At 46.1% G+C, this 27,967-nt stretch overlaps 1 protein-coding gene across 2 annotated transcripts in view; it reads left to right on the forward strand.

The window, feature by feature from the left end:
* Arfgef2 (ADP ribosylation factor guanine nucleotide exchange factor 2) overlaps window positions 1-24,002 on the forward strand; it is a 69,660-nt gene extending 45,658 nt beyond the window's left edge. For both annotated transcript variants that reach the window (XM_048349591.1, XM_048349592.1), the window contains exons 20-39: window positions 1,698-1,826; window positions 3,150-3,308; window positions 4,225-4,372; window positions 5,291-5,390; window positions 6,254-6,294; window positions 6,392-6,561; window positions 7,272-7,423; window positions 8,988-9,160; window positions 9,789-9,949; window positions 11,948-12,078; window positions 12,168-12,297; window positions 12,759-12,894; window positions 13,666-13,804; window positions 13,904-13,958; window positions 15,505-15,619; window positions 17,747-17,877; window positions 18,191-18,359; window positions 19,412-19,550; window positions 21,335-21,452; window positions 22,161-24,002. In XM_048349591.1, the coding sequence (XP_048205548.1) occupies window positions 1,698-1,826; window positions 3,150-3,308; window positions 4,225-4,372; window positions 5,291-5,390; window positions 6,254-6,294; window positions 6,392-6,561; window positions 7,272-7,423; window positions 8,988-9,160; window positions 9,789-9,949; window positions 11,948-12,078; window positions 12,168-12,297; window positions 12,759-12,894; window positions 13,666-13,804; window positions 13,904-13,958; window positions 15,505-15,619; window positions 17,747-17,877; window positions 18,191-18,359; window positions 19,412-19,550; window positions 21,335-21,452; window positions 22,161-22,337 (2,673 nt within the window). In that variant the 3' untranslated portion in view covers window positions 22,338-24,002. The remainder of the gene's footprint in view (window positions 1-1,697; window positions 1,827-3,149; window positions 3,309-4,224; window positions 4,373-5,290; window positions 5,391-6,253; window positions 6,295-6,391; window positions 6,562-7,271; window positions 7,424-8,987; window positions 9,161-9,788; window positions 9,950-11,947; window positions 12,079-12,167; window positions 12,298-12,758; window positions 12,895-13,665; window positions 13,805-13,903; window positions 13,959-15,504; window positions 15,620-17,746; window positions 17,878-18,190; window positions 18,360-19,411; window positions 19,551-21,334; window positions 21,453-22,160) is intronic.
* Window positions 24,003-27,967: the final 3,965 nt, after the last annotated feature.

Genomic DNA, 27,967 nt, shown 5'->3' on the forward strand with positions numbered 1-27,967 from the left:
TAAAGGAAGTCCTCACTTCATGTCCCTTGGTGACAGGGCAGAAGGGCCAACACCTGTCACAGACTCTGCTGTCAGAATGTCTGGGTTTCAATCCTCTGTGACCATGGTCAGATGACTCACCCCCCTCTCTGCTCATCATCTGAAAGAAAGGTGGTCAGATCAGAGTTGGTGTAAGGACTTCCAGGGGATTGATTAAATAATTGCTTAGGGCAAAATATAAAAAGAAAAAAGGAGGATACTCTTAGGGGAAGAACACAAAGGCTCAATGCCTCTGTGCATCTGATCATATAAAGTAATATTTATTGAGGGGCTGGGAATATGACTTAGTGGTAGAGTGCTCGCCTTGCATGCATGAAGCCCTGGGTTCGATTCCTCAGCATCACTTAAACAGAAAAAGCCAGAAGTGGTGCTGTGGCTCAAGTGGTAGAGTGTTAGCCTTGAGCAAAAAAGAAGCCAGGGCCAATACTCAGGCCCTGAGTCCCAGTCCTAGGACTGGCAAAAAAAAAAAAAAAAAAAAGTAATATTTATTGGAATGAAAAAATATATACATATAAGTACAAGCTGGGTTGAGAGTCACCTGCCTGTAATTCCAGCATCTGGGAGGTTAAAGTAGGAAGATCACAAGTTCTAGGCCAGCCTGGGCTACATAGGAAGATCCTGTGTCCAAAGCAAAAGACAAAAGAAGAGTTTTCTTGTGATATTTCACCTCAGCAGTCTCAGGGTTAGTGTACTAGGTGAGATTAGGTTGTAGAAGCAAAAGACAAGAAGTGACTGAAGGCTGTTTGGGAGGCGGTACTGGGATTTAAACTCAGGACCCAGCACTTGAGCCACACCCCCAGCCCTTTTTCCACTTCAGTTATTTTTTAGGTGAATCTCATATTTTTGCCCCAGGCTGGCCTCAGACTGTGATCCTTCTACCTATGACAGGCCTCTTACATAGTTGTGATCACAGGTGTGTGCCACTATATCCATCTTTTTTGTTTAGGTAGAGCTTCAATAACTTTTTGTCTGGGTTGGCTTCAAACTACTATCCTGACCTCTACCTCCTTGGTAGCTGGAATTACAGCCGTGAGCCATTGCACATGGCCTAAAGTGTCTATTTTTAAACAAAGCTGGCTTTGAACCATGATCTTCAATTCTCAGCCTGCTGAGTAGTTAGGATTACAGGTGTGAGCCACAGCGCCCAGCTCTAGTGTTTTTATGGTAACTTTCCGTATCTAATGTGACCTTTTATTTTATTTTCAAGGAATTCACAAGAAAGTTGAAAGAAAAGTAATGTCTAGGTAATTTAAATTGGAGAGAGCCTTTCAGTAAACTTAAGTTTATAGAACATACCACAAGTTTTGTATGCCAACTTGTGATTACTGTTGACTCACTGGTATGCTGTATAAAGACAGATTCAGCAGGGAACGAGACTTTTGATTGATTAGTGATGCCTGCTGTAGGCACGGGCTGAAGTAGAAGTGGCATGGTAGCCACCAGTAACTATACTTCCTTTGTACATTTAGTGCATAAAATGTTTACAATGATTGCTTTGACCAGTTTCAGAGGAATTATTTATACTGTGAGCAGAACAGGTTGAAATCCAGGTCGCAATGAACGTGTGTCCTGGCTGTTCCCCTAGCCGACAGTGTACCTCTAAGTGAGCTTTTCCCTGCTGCAATTCTGGGGTTGCTGAAGCTTGCTTTCTTTGCCAGCTGGTGTGGACGCCATTGCTGGCAGCCTACAGCATTGGGCTTCAGAACTGTGACGACACTGAAGTGGCCTCCTTGTGTCTGGAAGGCATCCGATGCGCCATCCGAATCGCCTGCATCTTCTCAATGCAGGTGAGTGCACATGAGCAAGGCTCCCTACTACTGCCTTGTATTCTTTTAAATTTGGCAAGACTTAGAAACAGTCAGAAATGCCTAGTTAATCAAGTGTCCAGCAGACTTCTTACTCTTTCCTACTGAGAAGAACCCCATGGCTTTGTGCTGCTAACATCCTCATTTAGGGAAAACACTGCATTTAAAGTTTCTTTAGAGGTAAGTAGGGTTCAAGCCTTTTGCTCAGATGTGACAAAGCAGTTTTTTTTCGCCCATCTGCCTAACTTAGCTGCCTTAATGCTTCAAATATTTTTTTTCCTGGGGTCTATGGCCTAGTGGTAGAGTGCTCGCCTCATATATATGAAGCCCTGGGTTCGATTCCCCAGCACCACGTATATAGAAAATGGCCAAAAGTGGTGCTGTGGCTCAAGTGGCAGAGTGCTAGCCTTGAGCAAAAAGAAGCCAGGGACAGTGCTCAGGCCCTGAGTCCAAGCCCCAGGACTGGCAACAAAAACAAAACAAATAAACAAATACCTTTTTCCTGGCTGGGAGTGGGGTACAGAGGTCTGGGATGTGATTGGCAGCTCAAGGCTGTTTGTAGCATTCTGACAGTATTTTTTTTCTTCCAAAATACGTTTTTGTTATTTTCTTTATTGCTCAGCCTTCTTTGAGAAAAACACATGAATGCAAAATTAATATGTCTATGCACTTGTTTTGAATTTTGAAAAATATAACAAGTTGCTGGATACTGGTGGCTCACTCCTGCAACCCTAGCTACTCAAGAGGCTGAGATCTGAGGATCTTGGATTAAAGCCAGCCAGAATAGGAAAGTCTGCAAGACTATGATCTCCATTTAACTACAAAAAAGTCAAGAAGTGGAGCTATGGCTCAAGTGGTAGAGTTGAGAGCCTTGAGCAAGAAAACTCAAGAAAACAGTGGCCAGGCACTGAGTTCAAGTCCCAGGACCAGCACAAAAAAGTAAAAAGAGAGAGAACAAAAGAAAAATACTATCAGTTAAGTCCAATTCTCCAGCTGTTGTGAAGTCAGAGGTAATTTTTTTTTGTCCCAAGCATTGCTTTCTGGTCAATGAGAATTTGTTGTCTCCGTCTCCATTCATCCATTGTCTTTTGTACTGGGACCTCAGGCTCTGACACTATTTTTTCAGAAGCCACTGCCAGTCTGTGATGGCCTCAAAAGTAAACTGGGAAGGCTGATCCCTGTGGATGCTAGAGTTTACTTAACAGTCTTGGCATTCAGCAGATCGAAGGACCCGATAGATAAGTGTGTTGAGGTCATTGGAAGAGGTGAGCTAGATTTCACATGTGCTCTGGGCTCCCATTTCAGCTGGAACGAGATGCCTACGTTCAAGCCCTGGCTCGCTTCTCTCTGCTGACGGCCAGCTCCAGCATCACAGAGATGAAGCAAAAGAACATTGACACCATCAAGACGCTCATCACCGTGGCTCACACTGATGGCAACTACCTGGGGAACTCGTGGCACGAGGTGTGTCTCTCCCGTCCTGCGGCACCACTCCCGGCCTGGGGGTGGGGTCTCTCTTGGTCAGTTCTGTTCTCCTGGCAGTTAAGTCTAGGTTTATCTCATAAGTGCAAACATTGCCATGAAGGCACAGTTAATATCCTCGGGACACGTAAGGCTTAGAACAAATCAATAAGTGGTCAAATGTCCCAAAGTGGCAAGTACTAAGGAAAAATAAAGTAAGAAATAAAGCAGAGATGGGGATGTGATCCGGAGAGTCGGGGCTGTTGTCTGTGGGGACCTGCATGTATGCGTGATCAGTGGGGGCCAAGGCCCTGAGCGAGACCGGAGATGGCAAGTAAAGTGTGAAGGTGGGGGCAGTGAGGCTGCCGTGTTGTGTGGAAGCGCTTTCTGTATTGAGCACTTGCTGAGTTTGCATAAACACCTGTATGACATATCCCCACTGTGCCAGCTTTACTTTTGCTTATTGCTCTTTTTAATAGTTAAAAAGTAATATACAGGAGCTGGGAATATGGCCTAGTGGTAAAGTGCTCGCCTCGTATACATGAAGCCCTGGGTTTGATTCCCCAGCACCACATATATAGAAAAAGCCGGAAGTGGCGCTGTGGCTCAAGTGGCAGAGTGCTAGCCTTGAGCAAAAAGAAGCCAAGGACAGTACTCAGGCCCTGAGTTCAAGCCCCAGGCCAAAACAAAACAAAAATAATATACAATCGTGTGTCCTCAGGACCCACGTCAAAGGGTCATGTAGCTGCGGCTGGCCACCTTTGCTAGGCCTTCTGTCCTCTAGGAAGGTGAGCCTGATAGCCTCAGAGTTCCTTCCTGCTGTGACAAGTATGGGTTCCCCAGCACGAATGACCTGAAACGCAGCGCCTTTTCCAGCTGTAAGGTGGGAACTCATTTCTTCATACTTTCTTTCCCTTAGATCTTGAAATGCATCAGCCAGCTGGAGCTCGCTCAACTGATAGGAACCGGGGTGAAGACCCGCTACCTGTCTGGCTCTGGGCGAGAGAGGGAAGGAAGCCTAAAAGGCCACACGTTGGCAGGAGAAGAGTTCATGGGCCTTGGCCTTGGTAAGAGCTCAGGCCCTCAGCTGGCTGACAGAGATTTGCAAGAGAATGGGGGCACGATGCTTCCAATTGAATGTCCGGGAGTGTCCTGTGAGCCATCTCTTCTTTGTTCTGAAGGCCATGGGCATGTGTGTCTGCCCCTCAGTATGATTTCACCATGGAGGGAGATAGCAGCACCCCTCCCAGTCTTCACTTGAAACACCCTGGGGGAGCACAGTGTGTGTGGGGGGGGGGCGTATCCCCTCCCTGCCCCTTCCAGGTAGGGAACCGAATTCTAATGCTAGTAGAGGAGCTGTAGCCCCAGCAGTTGGTGGCCTGTCCCAGCACTGTACAAGCACAATCAGGGTCAGAAGAGGCAGCAACCTCCCCAGTTAGTCCAGGACAGAGGAAGTGACATGAGCAAGGTCACCCTGTCAAGGAAACCACAGAGGCAGGGTCCAGGCGGAGCCTCTGTGGCTCCCAGGGCCTGCCCAGTGCCAAGAATGGCAGACTACAGTGAGTGAAGAAAGCCCAGGCCGGGAGCTGGCAGCTGTGGCAGCACCCCTCCTTCAGGCTTGTGAGGATGACCAGCAACACCCTGTGAAGCTCCTCAGGCACCCCACCGGGGGCAGCTGTTGCATGTTTTTCCGTGCTGGACTAGTGTCGGTTGATTCAATTTGTTCTCCTAAATACAAGATCTTAATACTGTTGGGGCTTGAAAGGCGTCAGAGACCGGAAGGTGGTTGGTACATACAGTACAGTTTATATGAAGGGTATATTTTAAAAGCCAAAATATAGTGTCTTTTCATTTATTGTCTCTGGGGTTTTGCATGCACAACCCTCTCATTCTTGTTCCTGGCCTGCATTCAGGAGCAGAGTGTATGTAGGTCTAATTTCTGGGCTGCGTTGGGAATCCTACTGATGTTGGGCATTGCGTTGCAGGTAATTTGGTGAGTGGTGGTGTGGACAGAAGGCAAATGGCCAGCTTCCAGGAATCAGTTGGTGAGACCAGCTCTCAGAGTGTGGTTGTCGCCGTGGACAGGTAATGACGTCACTTGAATTTTAGCCTTTAAAAAAATTATAAACTGAAAAAGCCAGAAGTGGCCCAAGTAGTAGAGTGCTAGCCTTGACCAAAAGAAGCTTAGGGACAGTGTCCAGGCCAAGAGTTCAAGCCCCAAGACTGGCAAAAAAAATATAAAAAAAAATTATAAACTTTGGCTGGGAATGTGGCTTATTGGTAGAATGCTTGCCTAGCATGCATGAAGCCCTGGGTTCGATTCCTCGATACCACATAAACAGAAAAAACCCAGAAGTGGCACTGTGGCTCAAATGGTAGCACACTAACTTTGAGCACAAAGAGTCTCAGGGACAGCACCTAGGCCCTGAGTTCAAGCCCCAGGACCAGCAAAAAAAAAAATAGTTCCTAGGTTCTGTATCAACAAACAAGCCAGGCATGGTGGTACGTGCCTATAATCCCAGGTATATGAAAGGTATATACAGGAGGACCAAGGTCAGAGGCTATCCCCAAGCAAAGAGAGATTTCAGCTCAGTGCACTCACCATTTCTGTCCAAGTGGTGCCTCGAAGTTTATTTTACTTCATTTGCTCATTTGAAGCACTGGCATTTTAACCCAGGGCCTCAGGTGCTATACCACATGAACTGCATTTCCAAACCTTTTGTTCCCATTTTGTTTTTGAGACAGGGTCTCACAAACTTTGCCCAGGTCAAGACCCTCCTGCTTCTACCCCTAGATAACTGGGATTACAGGCAGAAATCACTATGCCTGGCTGTCACTGTTTATTTGGGCAAAGGTGCAAGACCTAAAGCATTTTCTCCTCCTCTGTGTATCTGAGGAACCCCAGCTTCCACATCTGACTTTCATTTTGTCTGTGATTGTCACCTTAGAATTTTTACCGGCTCCACCAGACTGGATGGAAATGCAATTGGTATGTATGTCACTTGCCTGCGACCACAGAAGCCTTCCGTTATGGCCGTCTGGCTTACTAATGAGGCTTTGCGCGTGTTGTCGGCTCTGGCCTGTAGTTGACTTTGTCCGCTGGCTGTGTGCTGTGTCCATGGATGAGCTGGCATCCCCCCACCATCCTCGCATGTTCAGCCTGCAGAAGATCGTGGAGATTTCATACTACAACATGAATCGGATCCGGCTGCAGTGGTCCCGAATATGGCATGTGATTGGAGATCACTTCAATAAGGTAACTTTTCATAACTTTTCAACTTGTCAGTGTCAGAAAAGATAGGTAGCTAAATTAATAACATGATTTAAAGACTTGGACCCAAGCTGGACGTGGTTGCACATGCCTGCAATCCTAGCCACTCAGGAAAAAAAAGGCCAGAGGACCATATTACAGGCCAGCAAAACTAGTGAGACTCCCATCTCAGAAGCAAAAGGAAAAACCAAAAGGTTTGGTGGTATGGTTCAAGTGGTAGAGTGCTCTCCTAGCATGTAGGTGGTTCTGGGTTCAGTTAACAAGATCACCTTAAAAGAAAAGGTGGAGAAGGCTGGAGGCATGGCTCAAGCAAGAGACCTGCCTGGGTCGCAAAAAGCCCTGCTTTCAAATCTTGGTACTGCCAAGGCCACAAACAGTAGCTTTACTTTGAGGGTGCCATTACTTTATTTTCCCTGTAGAGAAGGATAGCTTGGTAGGAGTCATGTCTGCTAGAATTCTTGTAGAATCAGTTAAAACTCCAGGGCTAATGCAAATACTCAAATACCCCCATCACAGAAGAAGGCTCACATCTAAAGGTCATCAGTGCATTTTGGAGGCCCTCTCCTGGGGTTCAGACTGTGTGCAGGTTGGGTGTCTGTCCCAGGTTCAGAGTGTGTGCCCATCGGTTGTGCAGAGTGCCTCATCCACAGTTGCGACCTTCCACCTGTTTGACCTCACTTCCTGCTCCTGCTCAGGTTGGCTGTAACCCCAATGAAGACGTGGCTATCTTTGCAGTGGACTCTTTAAGGCAACTCTCTATGAAGTTTCTAGAGAAGGGTGAATTGGCCAACTTCCGATTCCAGAAAGATTTTCTGAGACCCTTTGAGCATATTATGAAGAAAAACAGGTAATGTGGAAAAAACCCTTTTTCAGATTCCCCACTGGGTCTAGAGCTCCCTTCTAACGCTAAGCATGAGGTTCACTTGCCTTGTTGGTGGAAGCAAAGAGAATGGACAGGTGTGATTTGCCTCACTTGTCCTTGGTAAATTCCCCAGGGTATCTGTGCTACATACCTCTGCCGCAGCTAGCGGAACCAGAGTGTGTGTGTGTGTGTGTGTGTGTGTGTGTGTGTGTGTGTGTGTGTGCGCGCGCACGCATGAGCATGCACGCATGTGCATGCACATGCCCCTATTGGGGATGGTACTTGGGGAGGTTGTAGGAAAAGCTGAGTTTGGTGGCCCACCTGGTAGGTTAGTGGTAAAGGGCCACTGTGGAAACATCTCAGGTGAGGGTAAGTCATGGCTGCAACCTTTGGCCCCAGGGAGGTTCTAGTGAGGCAGGAAATGAGCTCCCTGCCCCTGCTAGGTAGTGGAGTGCAGACAGTCCAGCAGTAAACAGTGAATTGGCCCTAGTGGCACCTAGAGGATGGCTACACTGATTTCTCACATCATCCTCTCTCCGTTTCTGTGTCTGAAATTTTCCATAATAAAATTAAAACCCAAGCTGGCTACCGGTGACTCACGCCTATAATCCTAGCTACTCAGGAGGCTGAGCTCTGAGGATCAACATTGAAGCCAGCCCAGGCAGGAAAGTCCACGAGACTCTTTAATAAAGTGCCCCACAAAAGGTAGAAGTGTAGTTCTGTCTCAAGTGATAGAGTGCTAGCCTTGAACAAAAGAAGCTCAGGGACAGGGACAGCACACAGGCCACAAGTTTAAGCCCCAGGACTGGTGCGTGAACATGCGCACACGCACATGCACACACACATACACATACATATATTCAAATACAAATCATGGTGGACAAGTGCTGAGAACACTGGGTGGGTGGGGTGGGAATGGAAGGAATCCTTTTTTTTTTTTTTTGGCCAGTCCTGGGGCTTGGACTCAGGGCCTGAGCACTGTCCCTGGCTTCTTCTTGCTCAAAGCTAGCACTCTGCCACTTGAGCCACAGCGCCACTTCTGGGCATTTTCTGTATATGTGGCGCTGGGGAATCGAACCCAGGGCCTCATGTATACGAGGCAAGCACTCTTGCCACTAGGCCATATCCCCAGCCCTGGAAGGAATCCTTTATTGCAGCCCTCAGCCATGCTCAGGAACACTGGGAAGAAGGGAGGAGCAAGCCATGTTAGGAGGGGGGGGACAAGAAAGAACAAAAACCCGGCAAGACTTCTCTTAGGCTCCTTAGCATGGTAAGGAGTTGGGGAGTCTGGTGTGGTTGGGGAGGTGAACAGTGTTGGGGGGGGGGGGCACAGATCACTGAACTGCCTTCTACGAGGCAGGAAAGTCCATAAGACTCATCGCCAATTAACCACCAGAAAATCACAAGGGGAGAAAGGACGGAGGCTGAATGAATGTGGAGTCCCATATGCATTAGAAATGGTCTTCTCCTCTTGGCTGCTTCTCTGAGGGAGGAGCCCCACGTCTTCTCACGCTCAGCGCAGAGGATGTGACTGTCCGTCCCTCCTCAGGTCTCCCACCATCCGGGACATGGTGATCCGCTGCATTGCCCAGATGGTGAGTTCCCAGGCGGCCAACATCCGCTCAGGCTGGAAGAACATCTTTGCTGTGTTCCACCAGGCGGCCTCTGACCATGATGGGAACATCGTGGAGCTGGCCTTCCAGACCACAGGCCACATCGTGTGTAAGTGCCCATGCCTGGCTGTGGCCCGCTGGGCGCCCGGCAGGGGAGCCCTTCTTTACAGTGGCCCCCAGCAGCCTCCTGGCCTTGGTTCCGCTGTGGGGCTTGGCACCGTGGAGGCGATGAGGTCAGTCCACAAGCCACTGAGGCATACGCTGTGTGGCCGCTCGGCCTCACTGCAGCTTTTGTGCTATAAGCAGGGCCCCTCCCTGCCGCCTTCTTGGCACAGCCTTTCTGTGCCGTCCTGCCGAGGGGATGGGCACTAGATGAGCTCCCTGCAGCGCTGCTGGCAGGGAGGTCAGTCCTGCTGCGTCTGCAGTCACTCTGGGGACAAGCACTCTCGAGACCAGGTCACATGGTTCCCAGTTAGTGGAAATGGATTCCATCACACTCTCAGGATCCTGTCCTTCCCGATCCAGTGTCGATGCACCATGACTAACAAGACCCAAGCGCATCCCTGTTGTCGTCTTTCTACCAAAGAGAAAACTGAGTCACAGGGAAGTAGAGCAAGTAAGAAAAGCCCTCCGAAGTGCTGAGCTGCTGTTAGGTTTCCCCCAAGGCAGTCTTCCTGTTTTCATCTCCACTCCACTTCCCATCCTGCCCTTAAGGACTGTGTCTTGTGTCTCCCCAGCCACCATTTTCCAGCACCATTTCCCGGCAGCCATCGACTCCTTCCAGGATGCTGTGAAGTGCTTGTCGGAGTTTGCCTGCAATGCCGCCTTCCCCGACACCAGCATGGAGGCCATCCGGCTCATCCGCTTCTGCGGGAGATACGTCTCGGAGAGGCCGCGGGTATGCTGCCCTCCTGGGGCAGGCCCCTCACTCCTGCCATACTGCCCTTGTGAGGTTCTGCCTTTCCCCTACTTTGTCCCAGTTTTTACACAGCCTTCTACACGTGATTTTGGGGGAAGTAGTATAGTATTTTAGCTCGTATGTTTTAGCAGGGCTTAAGAAGCTGGACTTTTAACAAGTGACATGCTTGAGAAGTCACATTTTTTTTTTTTTTTGCAAAATGGGCCAATGTTTCTCACTAATATATTGGAAAGCTGAATGGATAAGTATTTCTAATTGTAATTTTTTTTTAATTTATTTATTTTATTAATTGAACATAAATTTTTTTACAAGGTGTTGTGCAAAGAGGGTGCAGTTACATAGTAGGGCAGTGTGTACATTTCTTGTGATATCTTACGACCTGTTTTTCTATCCCTTGTCTAGGTCAGGTAGACATATATGCAATATACAATGTATCAAGAACATATACAGTATTCACAGACTTGGTCTCTACTGTCTCTCTGTCTCCCTTTGTTAACAGTCATATATCAGGGAGATCATGCCCCTTTGGGGCTGTGGATAGAGCCCAGAGGTGGAGTTGCTTCGCATGTGCAAGTTCCTGGGTTCTGTCCTCACTAAAAGAAAAAAAACAAAACCCATTACTTCTGTTTTCTCCTGAAAGTGTTTGGGGTTTTTCTGGGTAAGACCTTCCCAAACTGCTTGGCTTAAATGACAGTCCCAAAGCATGAAGTTTTAGGGGGGGCAAGCACATCGAAGCTACTTGGGAGCCTGACTCGGGAGGTTCCCAAAGTTGGAAACCAGACTGGACTACATAGCCAGACCTGTCTTAAACAAAAACACAAGTAAGGGCTGGGAATATGGCCTAGTGGTAAAGTGCTCGCCTCGTATACATGAAGCCCTGGGTTCGATTCCTCAGCACCACATATATAGAAAAAGCTGGAAGTGGCTCTGTGGCTCAAGAGGTAGATTACTAGCCTTGAGCAAAAAGAAGCCAGGGACAGTGCTCAGGCCCTGAGGACTGGCAGAAAACAAAGCACAAAATTACAAAAACATAAGTAATAGCAAAGGGGACCCAGTGTTGATGAGGCACACAGCACCCGTGAGGCACCTCCCCCTCACCATCTAGGTATTGGTGTTGATTCCTTTAGTGTCCACTTCAGACCTGAGAAATGACTAATAGCCTGTTTGCAGGAGGTTTACCAAGCAAACAGATTGTCTGATATTTGATAACCAGAGTTGATTAAAAATAAACAAAAACTGGCTGCTCTGGTGACTCATGCCTGTAATCCCAGCTACTCTGGAGGCTGAGATCTGAGGATTGTGGTTCTAAGTCAGCCCAGGCAGGAAAGTCCATGAGACTCCAGTTAACTACCAGAAGACTGGAAGTGGAGCTCAAAGTGGCAGAGTGCTAGCCTTGAGCAAAAGAGCTCTGGAACAGCACCCATGCCCTGAGTTCAAGCCCCACAACTAACAACAAAAGATCCTACCACCACTGTGGTTGCAGTTAAGGCAGAATAAGAACTTCAGACTGAGACTGTAGGAGACTGCCACATCCTGGCTGTGCATGCCTACTAAGGGCCTGAGGAAACTGGTGCCATCACTTCCTCCTGCCACATGAGATTGTTGCCTGAGCTGTCAGTTCACGCAAAGCACTTGACCACTCCTGGCCCATAGCAATCACCCCATAAACAACGGCTACTCCTTTGCTATTAAGTACAAAGGCTAAGGCTTCCTTCTGGATGTTTGGCACTCTTGTGAATGCAGTCTACCCCACCCACACTTCTATGATGTGCCGCACTCAGCTTCCTCCAAAACTCATGAAGGCACAGAGGCCCTTGTGAGTGACTGACTCTCTATCTCAGTGGGGATCCACACGGTAACTGCTGTGGAGAGGATTTGGGGAGAGGGAAGTGTGTGAGGTCTTGCTCTTTGTCTGCTTTCTTTTTGGTTCCCTATTTTCCTTGTGTAGGCTGCTCTGAGATGTGACTTCCATTGTAGGTGCTACAAGAATACACAAGCGACGACATGAATGTCGCTCCTGGCGACAGAGTCTGGGTCCGAGGTTGGTTCCCCATCTTATTTGAGCTCTCCTGCATCATTAATAGGTGCAAGCTGGACGTGCGGACCAGGTAACGGGTCCCTTGGTCCCGCAAGCCTTTTCCTCCCCATCTCTGCTCTGCTATCTCCTTCCTGGCTCACTCTCCCCTGTCTCCTCCAGAGGACTGACGGTCATGTTTGAGATCATGAAGAGCTACGGCCACACCTTTGAGAAGCACTGGTGGCAGGACCTGTTCAGAATTGTGTTTCGGATTTTTGACAATATGAAACTCCCTGAGCAGCAGTCGGAGGTAGGGCGCTTTGGGCACTGCCTGCGTGTGTGTGTGTGTGTGTGTGTGTGTGGCTGGTCTTTCCTGCCTGGGGTGGCTTTGAACCACACAATTGTCAGATCTCAGCCTCCTGAGTAGCTAGGATTTTAGGCATGAGCCACCGGCACCTGGTTAAGGGAACTTATTTTTGTTTGTTTGTTTTGCCAGTCCTGGGGCTTGGACTCAGGGCCTGAGCACTGTCCCTGACTTCTTTTTGCTCAAGGCTGGCACTCTGCCACTTGAGCCACAGTGCCACTTCCCGCTTTTTCTATGTATGTGTTGCTGGGGAATCGAACCTTGGGCTTCATGTATGCAGGGTAAGCACTCTAAGACCAATCCATATCTTTAAATCATTGTCCAGAGTTGTATTCAGGATGATATACCAAACTACCCATTTCACTGCAGAGAGTGACTTTTACGATTACTTTTTCTCATTTTTTCAGAAATCTGAGTGGATGACCACAACGTGCAATCATGCCCTATACGCCATCTGTGACGTATTTACTCAGTTTTATGAAGCTTTAAATGAAGTGCTGCTTTCTGACGTGTTTGCCCAGTTGCAGTGGTGTGTTAAACAAGGTATTGTCTAAGTGTTTGGCATGGTGTGTCTTACACAGTGTCAGTATGTAAGTGTGAATGCCATGCCACAAGAAGGAACAGCACACCAGTGTGCTCAGTTCATAAAGCACTTCTTTAAGGTGGAATGTAGGGTTGTTGGTTTTTTATATTTTAAAAGCTGTGTCTTTGGGCACTATGCTATTTCTAGTAGTGTATGATGTAAAGTGTATGTATGTAGTAAAGAGTATGTCTGTAGTAAAGAGTTTTTCTCAAGTACTTTGGAGTGGAGAGGAAGAGTGTCATGGTGGCGGGTTTTTGTTGCGTGAGTGCGTATAGTGAGTGTGTTGATTGAGGAGTGAAAGATGCCCATCTGGCGCCACACCTGGCTTATTGGCTTAGACTAAACTTAGGTTTTTCCAAGCATGCGTCTATTTTAAAAATAAACTTCAAAACAGTTGACAGTATTTACATGGCAAAAATTGGAAATGTAACATGAAACTGAATTTAGAGAAACACTGGTCTCGTAGTTCCATTTTTTGCCATTTCTTGTATATGCACCACTTAAAGTAATGAAAAATTAGTCTTCCATCCCTGGCAATGAAACTAGATAAGACGTTTTTTTCTCTTACTAGTATATTTAAACTGAAACTTTTACCCTCTCTGAAGCCTTGCTTCATTAATTAAAGCCTCCAGATTTCCAGCTTCAGTCTTGGCCTCCTAGTGGAAGCCCTTGGGCCCCTGCCATCCCAGCAGTAGTTACGGTTTCACGCCTCCTAATGTTTTGTTGTGTAGATAATGAACAATTGGCTCGATCAGGCACCAATTGCTTGGAGAACTTAGTGATATCCAACGGAGAGAAATTCAGTCCTGAAGTCTGGGATGAAACCTGCAACTGTATGTTGGATATTTTCAAAACCACCATCCCACATGTGTAAGTAAAGCGCAGTTGTCAGGAGCGTCCTTCTGCAGCTGGTGACCTTAGCGGTTGACCTTGGATGTTGACATTTTCCTCCTCTCTCATTCCATTAAGGTTGCTGACCTGGAGACCTGCAGGGATGGAGGAAGAGTCATTCGAAAAACATTTGGTAGGATGATGTTGTTGTCATGTTTTCCTTCTTCTAGCTCAACAAAAGATGAGTCAGCCTGTGTGATTTGCACTTTCTGATAGGAAGTCAGTGAGAAAGGTTATAACATCTAAAATCAATGTTTGCTACCATTGTTTAACACAGGAACATATTTTTCAAAAAGTTCTTCTTACTCAGTACAAAGCACAGCTGGCTTTCTAGCTTGCTCTGTGTATCCGTGTGTGCCCACATAATGTGTTAACACTCAGAACACTTGTCCATGTCCTTACTTGAGAATGCCTCTTCCTGTTGTAATTTCTTTAAGGAATTTTCATTATCATGGACTCTAAGGTCAGTTCTAATGTTACATGGTTAAAACAGCAGCTTGAATGAAGGTGGTTCAATATGGTCCAAATAGAGTATTTGCAACAATGAAAATAGGGGGAAAAAATAGCACTTGTGTGATGACCCTTTTATTTGCCTCCTGGTTAAAAGCGCTCTGCATACCACCTAAGAAATCACAGTGGTCTTTTCTGTGAGACGGCATAAGTTCTCATTTAAGGAATGCAGTGTCCCTCAGTGGTATAGCACATGCCTAGCAATTACAAGGCCCTGAGTTAAAAAAATAAACAAAAATACAGCACCACAAGATAAATAATAAGGGGGCTGGGATGTGGCTTAGTGGCAAGAGTGCTTGCCTCGTATGCATGAAGCTCTGGGTTTGATTCCCCAGCACCACATATATAGAAAATGGCCAGAAGTGGTGCTGTGGCTCAAGTTGGCTGAGTGCTAGCCTTGAGCAAAAAGAAGCCAGGGACAGTGCTCAGACCCTGAGTTCAAGGCCCAGGACTGGCAAAAAAACAAAACAAACAAAAGATAAATAATAAACTCTAATTCAAATCTCACTTTGGTATACTTTGATTTGCTGGACAGTGATAAAAAGTTGAATTACCTTATATTCCCAAATAACTAAGACTATATTTTTTTCTTGGTTCCGGGACTTGAACTCAGGGCCTGGGCTCTGTCTCTGAATTTCTTTTGCTGAAACCTAGTACTCTACCACATAAGTGCCACTTTTGGCTTTTTCTGGGTAGTTTATTAGAGATACAGGTCTCACGGGTTTTCCTGTCTGGGCTGGCTTCAAACTGCAATCCTCAGATTTCAGCCTCCTGAGTAGCTGGAATTATAGGTGTGAGCCACCAGCACTTGGCTAGAATATAGATTTTTGAAAGGCACATAGTACGCAGCAACTTAAAAGTTAGTGGGTGGCTCAAGTGATAGACCACCTGTGTAGCAAGCCCAAGGCCTGTGTTCAAACCCCAGTACCACTACTAAGAAAACAGAAAACCTAGACACCACACTGCTCATTTAATTTTGAATTTGATCTAGTAAAAACTTTGCCATACTCATCATTACATCATAAAATGTAGAGAAATTTCCTGAACTGAAGTAGAAAAATGTGAAGTTTAAATTAAAGCTGGTCAGTTCATGAGTGCTAAAATGGTCACATCTCTGCCCAGGGACTGAAGAAAAGTGAGCTTCATGGTTTTCCCTGGTTTGCCTTTAGGATGTAGATCTGGACCGCCAGTCTTTAAGCAGCATCGATAAGAATGCGTCTGAGAGAGGCCAGAGCCAGCTCTCCAACCCAACAGATGACAGCTGGAAGGGGAGACCCTATGCCAGTAAGGCCCTTTGCTTTTTGCTTGTTTTCATCAGTTAACACTTTATGAGATTCCGCTGTTTGGGAGGCACCAAAGGGTAAAGGGGATGAGCCGAGCCCCTGAGCCTCATTCCCTTCCTGTGCCCACAAGTGTGTGTGTTCACATTGACACACAGACACACGTATAGAAATTTTTCTCTCCTTTTTACAAATTATGCACTATGAATTTGTTTCCTATTTACAGTGCATTTAAAATCAGTACATAATGAATTTCCACATTCTGTTATACTATTGAGCTTTTGCAATATGAGTATGTTCATGTGTCTTTAGCTAATAATGTTTCTGTATTTTGTTGTTTCATATACATTACTAGTCTAGTCTTTTGCTACTACAGCAGTACTGTTTGTATAAAATAATGCTCATGTCATTAGTTTCTATGATATAGTAAATCCAGAAATAGAATTGTGGGTTGGGTGAAGAAGAGCATTTGCCAGGGCTATTGGTGTGATTCAGCTGGTAGAGCACCTGTGTAGCAAATGAGAAGCTTTGCGTTCAAATCCCAGCACTGCCAAAAATAAAGCAAACACATGCCATTTTGGGTGGAGTGAGTAGTACTGGAGTTTGAACCTAGGATTTAAAATTTTTTGTGTGTGGGGCTTGAACTCTGGGCCTGGGCACTGTTGTCCCCTGAGCTCCTTTTGATCAAGGTTAGCTCTCTATCACTTGAGCCACAGCTCTACTTCCTGAGCCCAGGATTTTGAGCTTGCTAGAAAGGCACTGTACTGCTGGGCCATGTCAACCAGCATTTGCCACTGTGAGAGGTATTTCCAAGTGGTGGTCTATTGGAGGTAGCCTGATACTCAGAAGCACAGAGGTGAATTTGGTCTCTTGAGTAACTTAATTTACAGTTTTTTTTTTATAATGATTGAGATTGAGCAGTTTTCTGTTTAAGACCACTTCTGTTTTCTGTGTTCACAATCTTTGCTCATTTTATAGTGGTTTTTGGCCCTTTTGTTGTTGTTTTGAAGTACCCCTTATGTGTTAGAAATCCTTTTTCTGGAGCTGGGTGCTGGTGGTTCATGCCCATAATCCTAGCTATTCAGAAGGCTGGGATTTGAGGATCACGGTTCAAAACCAGCCCAGGGTAGAAAAATCCATGAGTCTTTTATCTCCAATTAACTAAAAGTCAGAAGTGGAGCTGAGGCTCGAGTGATAGAGCACCAACCTTGAGTGAAAAAGCCCAGGTCCTGAGTTCAGGCCCCAATATTGGCATATACACCCAAAAAAAAATCCCTTATCTGGATGTAAGTTTCAGGTTTTTGCATTTTGTCTCTCAGCGTTGCGCTGGTACACACACACCCTTTTTTTTTTTTTTTTTTTTTTTTTGCCAGTCCTGGAGCTTGAACTCAGGACCTGGGTACTGTCCCTGTGCTTCTTTTGCTCAAAGCTAGCACTCTACCACTTGAGCCACAACACCACTCCCGGCCCTTTCTGTGGTACTGAGGAATCGAACCCAGGGCTTCATGCATGCTAGGCAAGCACTCTACCACATTCCCAGACCATAGCATCTCGCATTTTGAAAACCAGGTTCACTTGTTGTGTGCCAAACAGTGTTCCATGAACATGTATGATCTCTGTTAATCCTTCAGTGGCTTTTGGGCAGGCACTGTGGCATGTTTGAGTGATCGGGGCCTGGACACATGGTCTAACTTAACCATTGTACCCTAGAGTTAAGTCTGGGCACACTCAGGCAGACTGAGGCGTGTGCTTCTGGCCTTTAGAGTCTTGCAGTCTATTGTGTCTTCATAGCAGTCCATTCTGCCTGTGGTCCAGATACCAAGCAGCACCACAATAGAAAAAAATGGGGTCACCATTAGCTTTTGAAGGATCCATTACAAAGGACCTGCTGCACCATCATTTAGTAACTGCTGCACAGCCAGCTCCCTCCTGAGAGCAGATGCAAGACTCTGCTTCTTCATCAGCCTCAGTTAAGGTGGTTAATTGGGGGGAAGTGGGAGTACGTTTCTTCCAGTAAGAGGACTGCTCTCGGTGCTGCAGGACATCTGCTCTGTATTGGAGCTCAGGCACGCGGTGGGAGCTCGCTACTGGCTGAGCCATTATTAGGGTTAATCTTTATCATCTAATATAGATCAGAAACTGTTTGCCAGCCTCCTCATCAAGTGTGTGGTCCAGCTGGAACTCATTCAGACCATTGACAACATCGTATTCTACCCTGCAACCAGCAAAAAGGAGGACGCAGAGCACATGGTGGCTGCCCAGGTAATGACCGCAGGCCTGGGCCAGGGTGGGGTGTCTCTTTTCCACAGGAGGCTTGCTCAGAGGTTGTGCTGTGCTGTCCAAAGCCCACCTTGATCATCTCTTTCCAGCCCTACATTCAGGGACAATATAGTGGTCACTTGACATTGCCACAGTGGAACTAAAACCCAGAACTCCGAGCTCCAGGGCAAAGTTTAAGTGGGAATGGCCGCAGGCACTGGGGAGCTGTGTGGGCTTCATAGAGAGGACCACCTCTGTGTGCCACCACAGTGTGCACACCACTGTGCACCCCTCCCTCTCCTCCCTCTCCCCGCAGCAAGACACGCTGGAGGCAGAGATCCACATCGAGACAGAAGACCAAGGCATGTACAAGCACATGTCTTCCCAGCACCTTTTCAAGCTGTTAGACTGCTTGCAGGAATCCCATTCGTTCTCCAAGGCCTTCAACTCCAACTACGAGCAGCGGACGGTCCTGTGGCGAGCAGGTAGCATGCAGCAGACAGTGTGGCTGGCGGACACACTGGTCCCCATCCTAAAGCATGAAAGCCTCGGGGAGATTGGGGTATTGTTAACATTACCCATTATGTTTATGGAGAATACATTGTCGTAGCAAAATACCTGGGAACACACGGACTCCACTTGCGCTATGAGGGCTGTGTTGATAACACAACACAAACTTCAGCTACCTATGTTGGCAGTGTTTCGGAATAACTCTAGACAGTTTTGTGCTTGATGCAAGATGGGTTTCATCCCAGGGCAGGGAAAGTGCCTGGCCCAGGGTAGAGTCTCAGGAAGTATCTGATGGAAAGGTAGACTGGAAATTAGAGAACTTTCACCTTTCCACTTGTGACATTGGACATTCAAAGTTAAGTGTGATATGAAAAGATGGGAGTTGAAAACAAAGCAGCCACGCGTCTAAATTCTAAATTCAAGGCTTTAGAATTTCTCGCTCCTTCCTACCTCCAAGAACAAATATATAAATCCTAAAGATATGCAGACATTTATCTTTATATGATACTTTTCTCCAAGGCTAAGGAAATTCTCATTAGTTTGAACTTCACACATAAGTATACGTATGTAATTTTTGTTTATCTTTTCTCTAAATGCCATTTTAAAGTACAACTAAAGAGAAGATTTTTCTTTATGGTTTTAAAATATCTGAAAGCTTTATGTCTGCTCCTAATAAGATTTTGCTTATGAGAGTGTTTTGCACATGTCTTTGGCTGAAAGAAACCGTGTAGCGTAGAAGTGTGCCAGAATTCTTAAGAGCTATTAGGTTTAAGAAGATGAAGCTCATGGTGCTCAAAGCCAGCCAGCAAGTGTAACTGGAGGGCCGGGGCAGCCGGGGGGTGGGGGGCAGCTCTGCACTGGCCTCCAGCAAGTGTACCTGGAGGACCCAGGCTGCGTGCTGGTGGGGGGGTGGTGCTCTATGCTGGCCTCCAGCAGCACTACTGAGCCAGGAGACGGAGGAGTAGATTCTGTATTTCCTAAAGGAGCCTGGCAGCAGGCAGTACTTTGATAACCTTCTCATCTCTAGGCTTTAAAGGCAAATCTAAGCCCAATCTTCTCAAACAAGAAACCAGCAGCCTGGCCTGCTGCTTGAGGATCCTGTTTCGAATGTATGTGGATGAGAGCCGCAGGGACTCCTGGGGCGAGATCCAGCAGCGACTTTTAACGTAAGACTGCTTTACCATTAAACTTTGTCACATACAGTACCCATCCCATTACTGTGAATTGAAGAGTCAAGACAAATACAGACACCCCACAAACTTTTCTTTCACCTTTCTCTTCCTGAGAAGACAGGGCCTTGCTTGCTTCTCCAAAGACTTCCTCTGGTACTGTCCCTATCCCGGGCAGGGAAAGGGCTCTGACCACGGTGTCCGAGGCTAGAGACCAATGCCGATTCTGGCTCGCACTCTGGGGCCTTGGGAGGAGGTCCTCTTCAAGGTTGCTGTCAGCTGACAGCCTGTCCTTCCTTCTTTCTGAGAAGGATGAATTAGTCACATGCATACCAGGACGTGCGTGCCTCAGTGGTGCCAACACGCAGAGTCGGGAGACAATGAGCACCAGTGAGAAAGGCCCTGGCAGAAAAGTAGGTGTTGGCCACTGCTTCCTGGGCATTGGGCATTGCTTACTTTAGTTTCATTTCATTGGTGCACTTCAACAATTTCACTTCCCAACTCGTGTTGTCGTTGTGGTTTGGTTTAGTGCTGGGGATGGAACCCAGGGCCTTGAGCACTGAGCTAAACCTCTGTTGTGGAGCCTCCTTTTACATCACTAAGGTTTAAAACCAGAAACATGTTATAATGGCAACCATTTAGTAAAGCAAAAATCTCTTGCCTAGCTGGTGAGAGTGTACAGTGACATGATCTTTCTGGAAAGCAGATTATATTCAAGCCTGAAAATTCTCTTTGACTCAGTAATTCCATTGTTAGAAAATCTACTACGTAAATCCCTCAGAAACATGAACTTCACTAATAAACAGAAAGTGATTGAACAGCATGACTGTGGACGGACAGCTGAGCTGTGGTAACTCCCACAATGGAATAGCTATAGCCATTAAACGCAGAGCTTTTCCGGGCTGATGGGTGCAGCTTAGCGACAGGGTCCCAGCCTTCTATGTGAGAGGCTCTGGGTTCCATTCCCAGCACTGGGAAGGAAAAAAACCTAGAAAGAAAAAGTGCCAGGGGCTAGGAATATGGCCTAGTGGCAGAAGTGCTTGCCTCATATACATGAAGCCCTGGGTTCAATTCCACAATACCACATATACAGAAAATGGCCAGAAGTGGCGCTGTGGCTCAAGTAGCAGAGTGCTAGCCTTGAGCAAAAAGAAGCCAAGGACAGTGCTCAGGCCCTGAGTCCAAGGCCCAGGACTGGCCAAAAAAAAAAGTGCCAGAGTGTCATCTGTACCTCCTAGAGTGATGTCTTTTCCCTTTCCGTTTTGCTTCTCTTCATTATCTTACACACTTCACAGTTGTCTTACAAGAGAATACACAACTAACAAGGCATAGCCGAGAGAGATTCAGTTAAAGAGGACATCAGGGATTCATTTTTCTCTTTGTTTTTGAGTTTTTAATCGGGGCTAACATCCAACTTGCTATGTAGCCCAGACTGATCTCAATTTGTGATCCTCCTACCTCAGTCTCCTCAGCCGATATTACAGGGGTGTACCATCATACCTGGCTTAATTAGATCAAGCCCAAAAGAGAATTACCTTCATAGTCTTGTAGTTTCTCTAAAAGATATACATAAATATCAAGGTTTTAGCACAACTCGTTTAAAAATACTAGCAATTCATCAGATGGTGAGATAACACTGATTTCCATTTTATAGCCGAAGAAACTAGGGCTCAGTGCTTTGCCCGGAACAGTCCAGCCAGTGTTAGTACTCAGGAAACACCATAAAACCCAGGGGCTGTCCACTGAGTGCAGCTCTTAATCTGTTCCCTTTCCTAATTCAGTGTGTGCAGTGAAGCTCTTGCCTATTTCATCACGGTGAATTCAGAAAGCCATCGAGAGGCCTGGACAAGTCTCCTGTTGTTACTGCTAACGAAAACCCTCAAAATCAATGATGAGAAGGTATAGACGGTAGAGCCCGATATCTACTCCAGGGCAGGGAGCCAGGGCTTTTTACTAGCTTGCAAGGATAGAGCATGTCTAGCACCATTGTACACGCACCGTAGATGAACCAAAATAGGGGCTTTTGGATGTGGGTCTTTGCCTGGAAGAGCCCTAGTTGAGAAAGGCTGCAGTGTCAGCCACATGGGTGGCTGTTGGGGACAGGTGGTGATTCTCAGTGCAGGAAAGCGGGGTTGAAGTGGTGGAGTGCTGGTTTAAGCCTGGGAAGTTGCTTTACAAAATGAAAGAGCTATTCAGTTCTGATAGCAAAACTATCCCAATATAATTAAATGTATAGTCGAGTGTCTGGCTCCTACCTATAATCCTGCACTCAAGAGGCTGAAATCTGAGGAATGATGCAGTTTGGAGCCAGCCCCAGCAGACAAATCCAAGACATGATTATCTTGTTAAACCAGCAATAAGCTAGAACTGAAGCTGTGGCTCAAGTAGTAGAATGGCAGCCATAAATGAGCTGAGCAAACTCAAGAAGCTAAGCTCAAGTCCTAGGACCAGCCCCTAAAATAGATAATAAAAGTATAATTCAAATCAATTTTAATGTGTCTAACTAACAGGTTTCTAATAGTAAGAAAAGAGTTTCAGGGAGGTGAACGTTTTTAAACCACTAGTGCGGAGTCTAATTTTACCTCTCTGGTTCTGTCCCTTCTCAAGTTCAAAGCACACGCTTCCATGTACTACCCCTACTTGTGTGAAATTATGCAGTTTGACCTGATCCCCGAGCTCCGCGCGGTGCTGCGCAAGTTCTTCCTGCGGATAGGCGTCGTGTATAAGATCTGGATTCCAGAAGAGCCAGCACATGCCCCTGCAGCCCTGTCCCCCGAGTGGTAGCCTCGGCCTCGTGGAGCACCCATCATGCGGTTCCGGCCCGACACCCATCATGCGGTTCCGGGGCGTCCAGGAACAAGCAGCTGCCTTCCTGCCCTCACAGCGGCCTAGAGAAGAATGGCCTCCACCCTGGTCCCCCCCAGGCTCCGGCTGAGGCTTGGGGTGCTGCAGGAGACCATGGCCTCCCCATGTTGGAACATGGTGGGTGGAACACTGCAGGCGGGAGGCGCTCATCTGTCATTCCAACCACCATGTCTGTCGCTGCAGATGTCACCTTGTCCTAGTGAAGTCCCGTGACCGGCTGTAAATGTGTCATCAGAGAAAGTCACTCTCCTTGAAAGTAGCTGAATAGGTTCATGTTCACTAGAGAGTACGTTAATAAAAGTTTCTTGTAAGGCAACCTGCCACCTTAAATATGCTGGGTTTTTGTTGCTCTTTGAGTGTGTTAGAGAAGTTTGACTGTTTTGTCAGTTCTGCCTCAGCTGTAGTTAGATTAGTTTGGGGAAAGGTAGGGAAAGAAAGGGTTGTTAAGTTTTCTGTTTTGTTTTGTTAATGTTTGAGTGATATTTAAAATATTTTACTAAACAATCTTATTGAAGATTTGATTGAAGGCACAGTTTAGCAATTAAGTTAGCATTAAGAGCTTGCAAGGTTAAAGAAGTAGTGCCTGGTGGCCCTGTTTTAGTAACTTGGGAGACACAGGTCAGAGAGAAAAGCAAGCAGTGTAATAGTGACCTTCTGTGAAGTGTTTGTAGATGGCGTCCAGCGAGGAGTTCGCGTCCTGTCTACCACGCATGCTCACATCTCACACAGGAGGTGGTCCTTACCTTCTCACCTTTTTGTTTTTACCTCAGAAGAGTGACAGTGCGTGTACCGGTGGTGAGTGTCACTGATTTGCAGAGTCCCCATGAGAGGGACGGGAAGTTTGCATGAGAAGGGTGCTCTCATGGGGCTCAGCCACAGGTTGTGAGTGAAGCAGGCAGTGGCCGGTGCGTGGCTGGCGCGTGAAGAGCTGAGTTCACGGGCGATGTCAATGGAGATGCAGTGCCCTGAACTGTAGAGCGCGCAGTCCTGATGCAGCTCGTGTCAAGTGGGCCATGGACAAGAATGCCGAGCTCACTCACGATGGGCATGCATGCGATCCTGAGAGCAATGGGTGTGGAAGCTTCTTTTCCCTGAGTGTGCGGAGCACACACCTAAGAAAACTGTCAGAGCGATGGTCCGAAAATGGCTTGTACTGACATCAACTCTGGTGCCTTAGCAGCTAGTAGTTTGGAAACCTACCTGTAAAATTAGACATTTTTTTTTCTTTGTAAGAGGACTTCTGGTGCTTTTGCTTACTAAGAGACTGATTTTTTTTTTAACAGCCTGAGAAATGCTTGGTTTTGGTTGGCAGTACTGTTTTTCTTTGCCCAAAAGTATTTGTCTACCAAAGGAAAAAAATAGGTTTTCTACTTTATTTATATAGATTAGGAGAGAGAGGCTGTATAATTTAGGGTGGACCGTGGGAGAATATTTTACTGTGACTGGGAAATGGGAGCAGGCTTGATTCTCTTGTCCTATCACAGGTGTGAGTGGGGACCGCGCATGCTTGTTCCCTCACCGAGCTCAGGGTGCCCAGAGCCACATCCGGGCACTGGTGGCTGCTCCCACCCTGGCATCCTCTGCCTGCCTTGAAGGGTAGGGAAGGTGCTGTGTATTTTATTACTGTGGGAAACATTCAGGCTGGAATTCCTTTTTAACCTTGTTGTATACAAGATACACCTGCAGAATGAGGCGTTTGCGTTGGAGTCTCAAAACTGGTGGTAAAACCCTTCAGGGTAATTTTTCCTTGTTCAGTGGACAGCGTCACACAGGAGCTCCCTTACCTCCAGTGATAGGCCGTCCAGCCTAGATCCTTCAGCTGTATCCTTCCAGTACTGGTAAAGCGGGCCAGAATGCTGTTTGGCTTCTCCAGGTCTGGGGGAGAATGCAGCATTTTCCAAGGAAGGCCTCGCTTCCCACAATGCTTTATGTGGATTTTGTGTGCTGGATTTTTGTTAAAACACTGTTGCTTTGGGCAGTTTGGCCTTTCTTCATTGTCTGCTAGGGAGATCACCAGCTTTGACATCTTAACAACAAACAGTGGATGGGAAGTTTTATTTCTATTTTGCACCTTTAATCAAATACACCTTTTCCTGTATTCCTCATGTACAACCAAAGAACACACATTGTGAAAACCATATATATCTGGAAATACAACCTTTTCCTCTGACAGGTGACTTTTGTATGAAATGCAGAAAAAAAAAATCCCAAAACAACATTATGTTGTCGCTCTTCTGTGATTTGAGCTAACCATGTAGTTGTCCGCCATTACTGAAAGAACCCGACATGCAGTGTCTCTGCTTCATTCATGTTTGTTGTTTGGATGCAAAGGGATCGGAGCTGGGATTTGGGAAAAGCTTGGACCCCCTCAGCTCTGTTTCGCTGTGGGTGTCAGGGCAGATGTCGCTTGCATTTACGGGAAACCCACTTTTCCTAATGGCAGCTTTGCAGTGTGAGAATCAAAGAAACCAAAGCTGGATATTTTAAAGAATGAATCTATCTGGAATCCTTGCCCTAAAAAAAAGTGACACTCATCAAAGGTGTAGTTGTTGGGCGTTCTAATTTTTTTAATTTTATCTACATATTTGCGTCAAATATTTATGTGCAAAGTGTTATGTTTTAACCTTAAGATGTCTAAAGTGTAGTTAATAGCTATTTTGGTTTAATCTATACACAATGATTAAGTGCATTTAATATTGGTAATTTAATGAAAAGCATTCCTTGCCCAGTGGATGTATACATTTTTGAAAGAATAAAGCAGAATTATATAATAAGAAATGCTATGTAAAGTTTTCTATGTAAAAAATATTATGTATAATACTGTTAAAATATCCCATGCTTTGATCAGGTGGTAAATCAATAAAATTGTAAAAAGTAAAGATGATTTTAATGTAGTAATTTTAAATATTTATCAAGCCATAAGTCTAGATCACTTTAAATTTCTTCTAGTAGTAGATCTAAGTTTCCAGTTGGTGGTGAAACTTGATCATTGTACTTAATTAATAAATATAATTAATGGGAGAATGTTCATTGCGGGTCTTCTCTTTTTACTTTTTTGTTGGTGATAGGTTTTTGTTGTTTTTTTTTTTTTTGGCCAGTCCTGGGCCTTGGACTCAGGGCCTGAGCACTGTCCCTGGCTTCTTCCCGCTCAAGGCTAGCACTCTGCCACTTGAGCCACAGCGCCGCTTCTGGCCGTTTTCTATATATGTGGTGCTGGGGAATCGAACCTAGGGCCTCATGTATCCGAGGCAGGCACTCTTGCCACTAGGCTATATCCCCAGCCCTGGTGATAGGTTTTAAACTCAGGTCCTGGGCACTGTCCCTCTTTTTGCTCAAGGCTAGCACTCTACCGCTTTGAGCCACAGCACCACTTCTGGTTTTCTTGTGGTTAACTGGAGATGAGAGTCTCATGGACTTTCCTGACCGTTCTGACTTGGAACAGCAATCCTCAGATGTCAGCCTTCTGAGTAGCTAGGATTTACAGGCATGAGCCACTAGCACCTGGCCATTTTTTATGTCTCCCTTCTCCCTAGATGAAAGTGAAAGTAATGTACACATCATCCGAAATGGAAGAAATTCTTTTATTGCTCTAGTTCATAGACTTTGTAAGCTGTGTAGAGTAGAATGATAGTTTTCATCATTGTGAAGTTAAAATGTGTACTGTGGCTCAAGTGGCAGAGTGCTAGCCTTGAGCAAAAAGTGCTCAGGCCCTGAGTCCACGGCCCAGGACTGGAAAAATAATAAAGTATGTATGTGACTACTGCCTTAAAAAAAATGCTGTCCAGGAAACAATGCAGTTACAAGTGAAGACATGAAAACACAGAATAGTCTCAAGGCAAATTTTCAGAATGGCACACCATTGGCCAAAATACTGGTGAGCATGCACACATAGCAGGTGAGCTGATTCCCGCCCCCCCCCCCTTTTTTTTAATCCCTAATGCTGCAGGCCCTGCCTTCTGCTCTAATTGGGTGGGCTCGGGTTCACAATCTAGCTCATGGCTAAAGAGGGTAAAAACTGTTTTTAAGAACAAAAATAGAGTGTCTTAATAGAACGGGAACAGGAATGGTAACAGGAACGGGCAACTGAAATGTAATGAGCCTGTAACAGGATGTCTTCACAGAAGCAGAATAGGATGTTACTAAAAATGAAAAATTCTCATAAAATCTACAGAAAGTGACATACCTTGATCCACTTTGACAGAAAAGACACTTTTCTCAGACGCTACTGGATACAATCCACAACTACTTCATGGTAAGCCACTCATCACTATTACACTGCTTGCTTTTCTGTCTGACTTGTCCCCCCACCACGTTACTAAAGCAAAACCCCAAGAACCCTGATGGGTTCCCAGGCCAGGAGTGAAGCTCTGGAGCCCATTCCGAAACATTACCTGGCCCAGCGGTCCCCCTTCCAGCCCCGCTCTTCCATGGTGAGACTGATTCTCCCAACAGTCTCACCCATGGAGGAATCTATTAGAAATGTCTCAGGCTGTTGGGGTTGTCCCATAAGAATTAAGGACACCAGGTGAAAAAGTGCACCAGTGGAGCTCAATGGACATTGATGAAAGGGAACTATACAACTCACAGTTGGCGGTGGGAGGGAATGAGGGAATAGACGCCATTGTACAAAACGAAATGTACTCATGACCTAACTCATATATTTGTAATCCCTCTGTACATCACCTCTATGACAATAAAAGAATTAATATCATCAACTTGAAAGGAACTTGGGTATGGCAAAGTTTACTGCAGCAGAAGGATGCATTATCAGCTAAAAATCTGGCAAGCACACAGAGCCCTCTTTTTATCTAACCCAGCAGGCCCTGCCCCTCTGCTTGGATTGGCTGGGCTCAGGCTCGCTCACAGTCTGCAAAAGGACAAGGATTAATTAATTAACTAAAATTCAAGGAGGGTTTTTTGGTTTTGCTGGTCCTGGGGATTGAGCTCAGGGCCGGGGCACTGTCCCTGAGCCTCTCTGTGCTTAAAGGTTAGTGCTCTACCACTTGAGCCACAACACCACTTCCAGCTTTTTCTGAGCAGCTTATTGGTGATAAGAGTCTCACTCACTGTTTTTCCCAGGCTGGCTTCAGACCATGATCCTCAGATCTCAGCCTCCTGTGTAGCTAGGATTACAATCATGAGCCACCAGTGCCCAGCTTCAAGGAGCTTTTAATAGAATGTCTTAATGTGCAGTATGAAAAGGATATAATGAAAATGTAATCAACAAGGGCTAAGCTACTTGGCCAAAGCAGGAACTTTTCAGAAAAATAATTTTCACAAGACTGACAAGAGGAAGCACTATACTTTGGTAGAAAAGATACTTTTCTCACATCACTCCAAGGCTGCTTTTGATGGGCTGGAGAACAGACCAATCATGGTAGGAAATGGGGATCACTCCCTGTTGACAGAACGTACACTTAGCATAGTACAAACAGCATTTGCAAGGTGCTATGCGGAAATACATTGGGAACTTGGAGCTTGGTGCCAGCGGCTCACACCTGTAATCCTTGTTTCTTAGGAAGCTGTGATCTGAGGATCACAGTTTGAAG

The sequence above is a fragment of the Perognathus longimembris genome, chromosome 6, assembly GCF_023159225.1.
Source record: "Perognathus longimembris pacificus isolate PPM17 chromosome 6, ASM2315922v1, whole genome shotgun sequence".
NCBI classification, from domain to species: domain Eukaryota; kingdom Metazoa; phylum Chordata; class Mammalia; order Rodentia; family Heteromyidae; genus Perognathus; species Perognathus longimembris.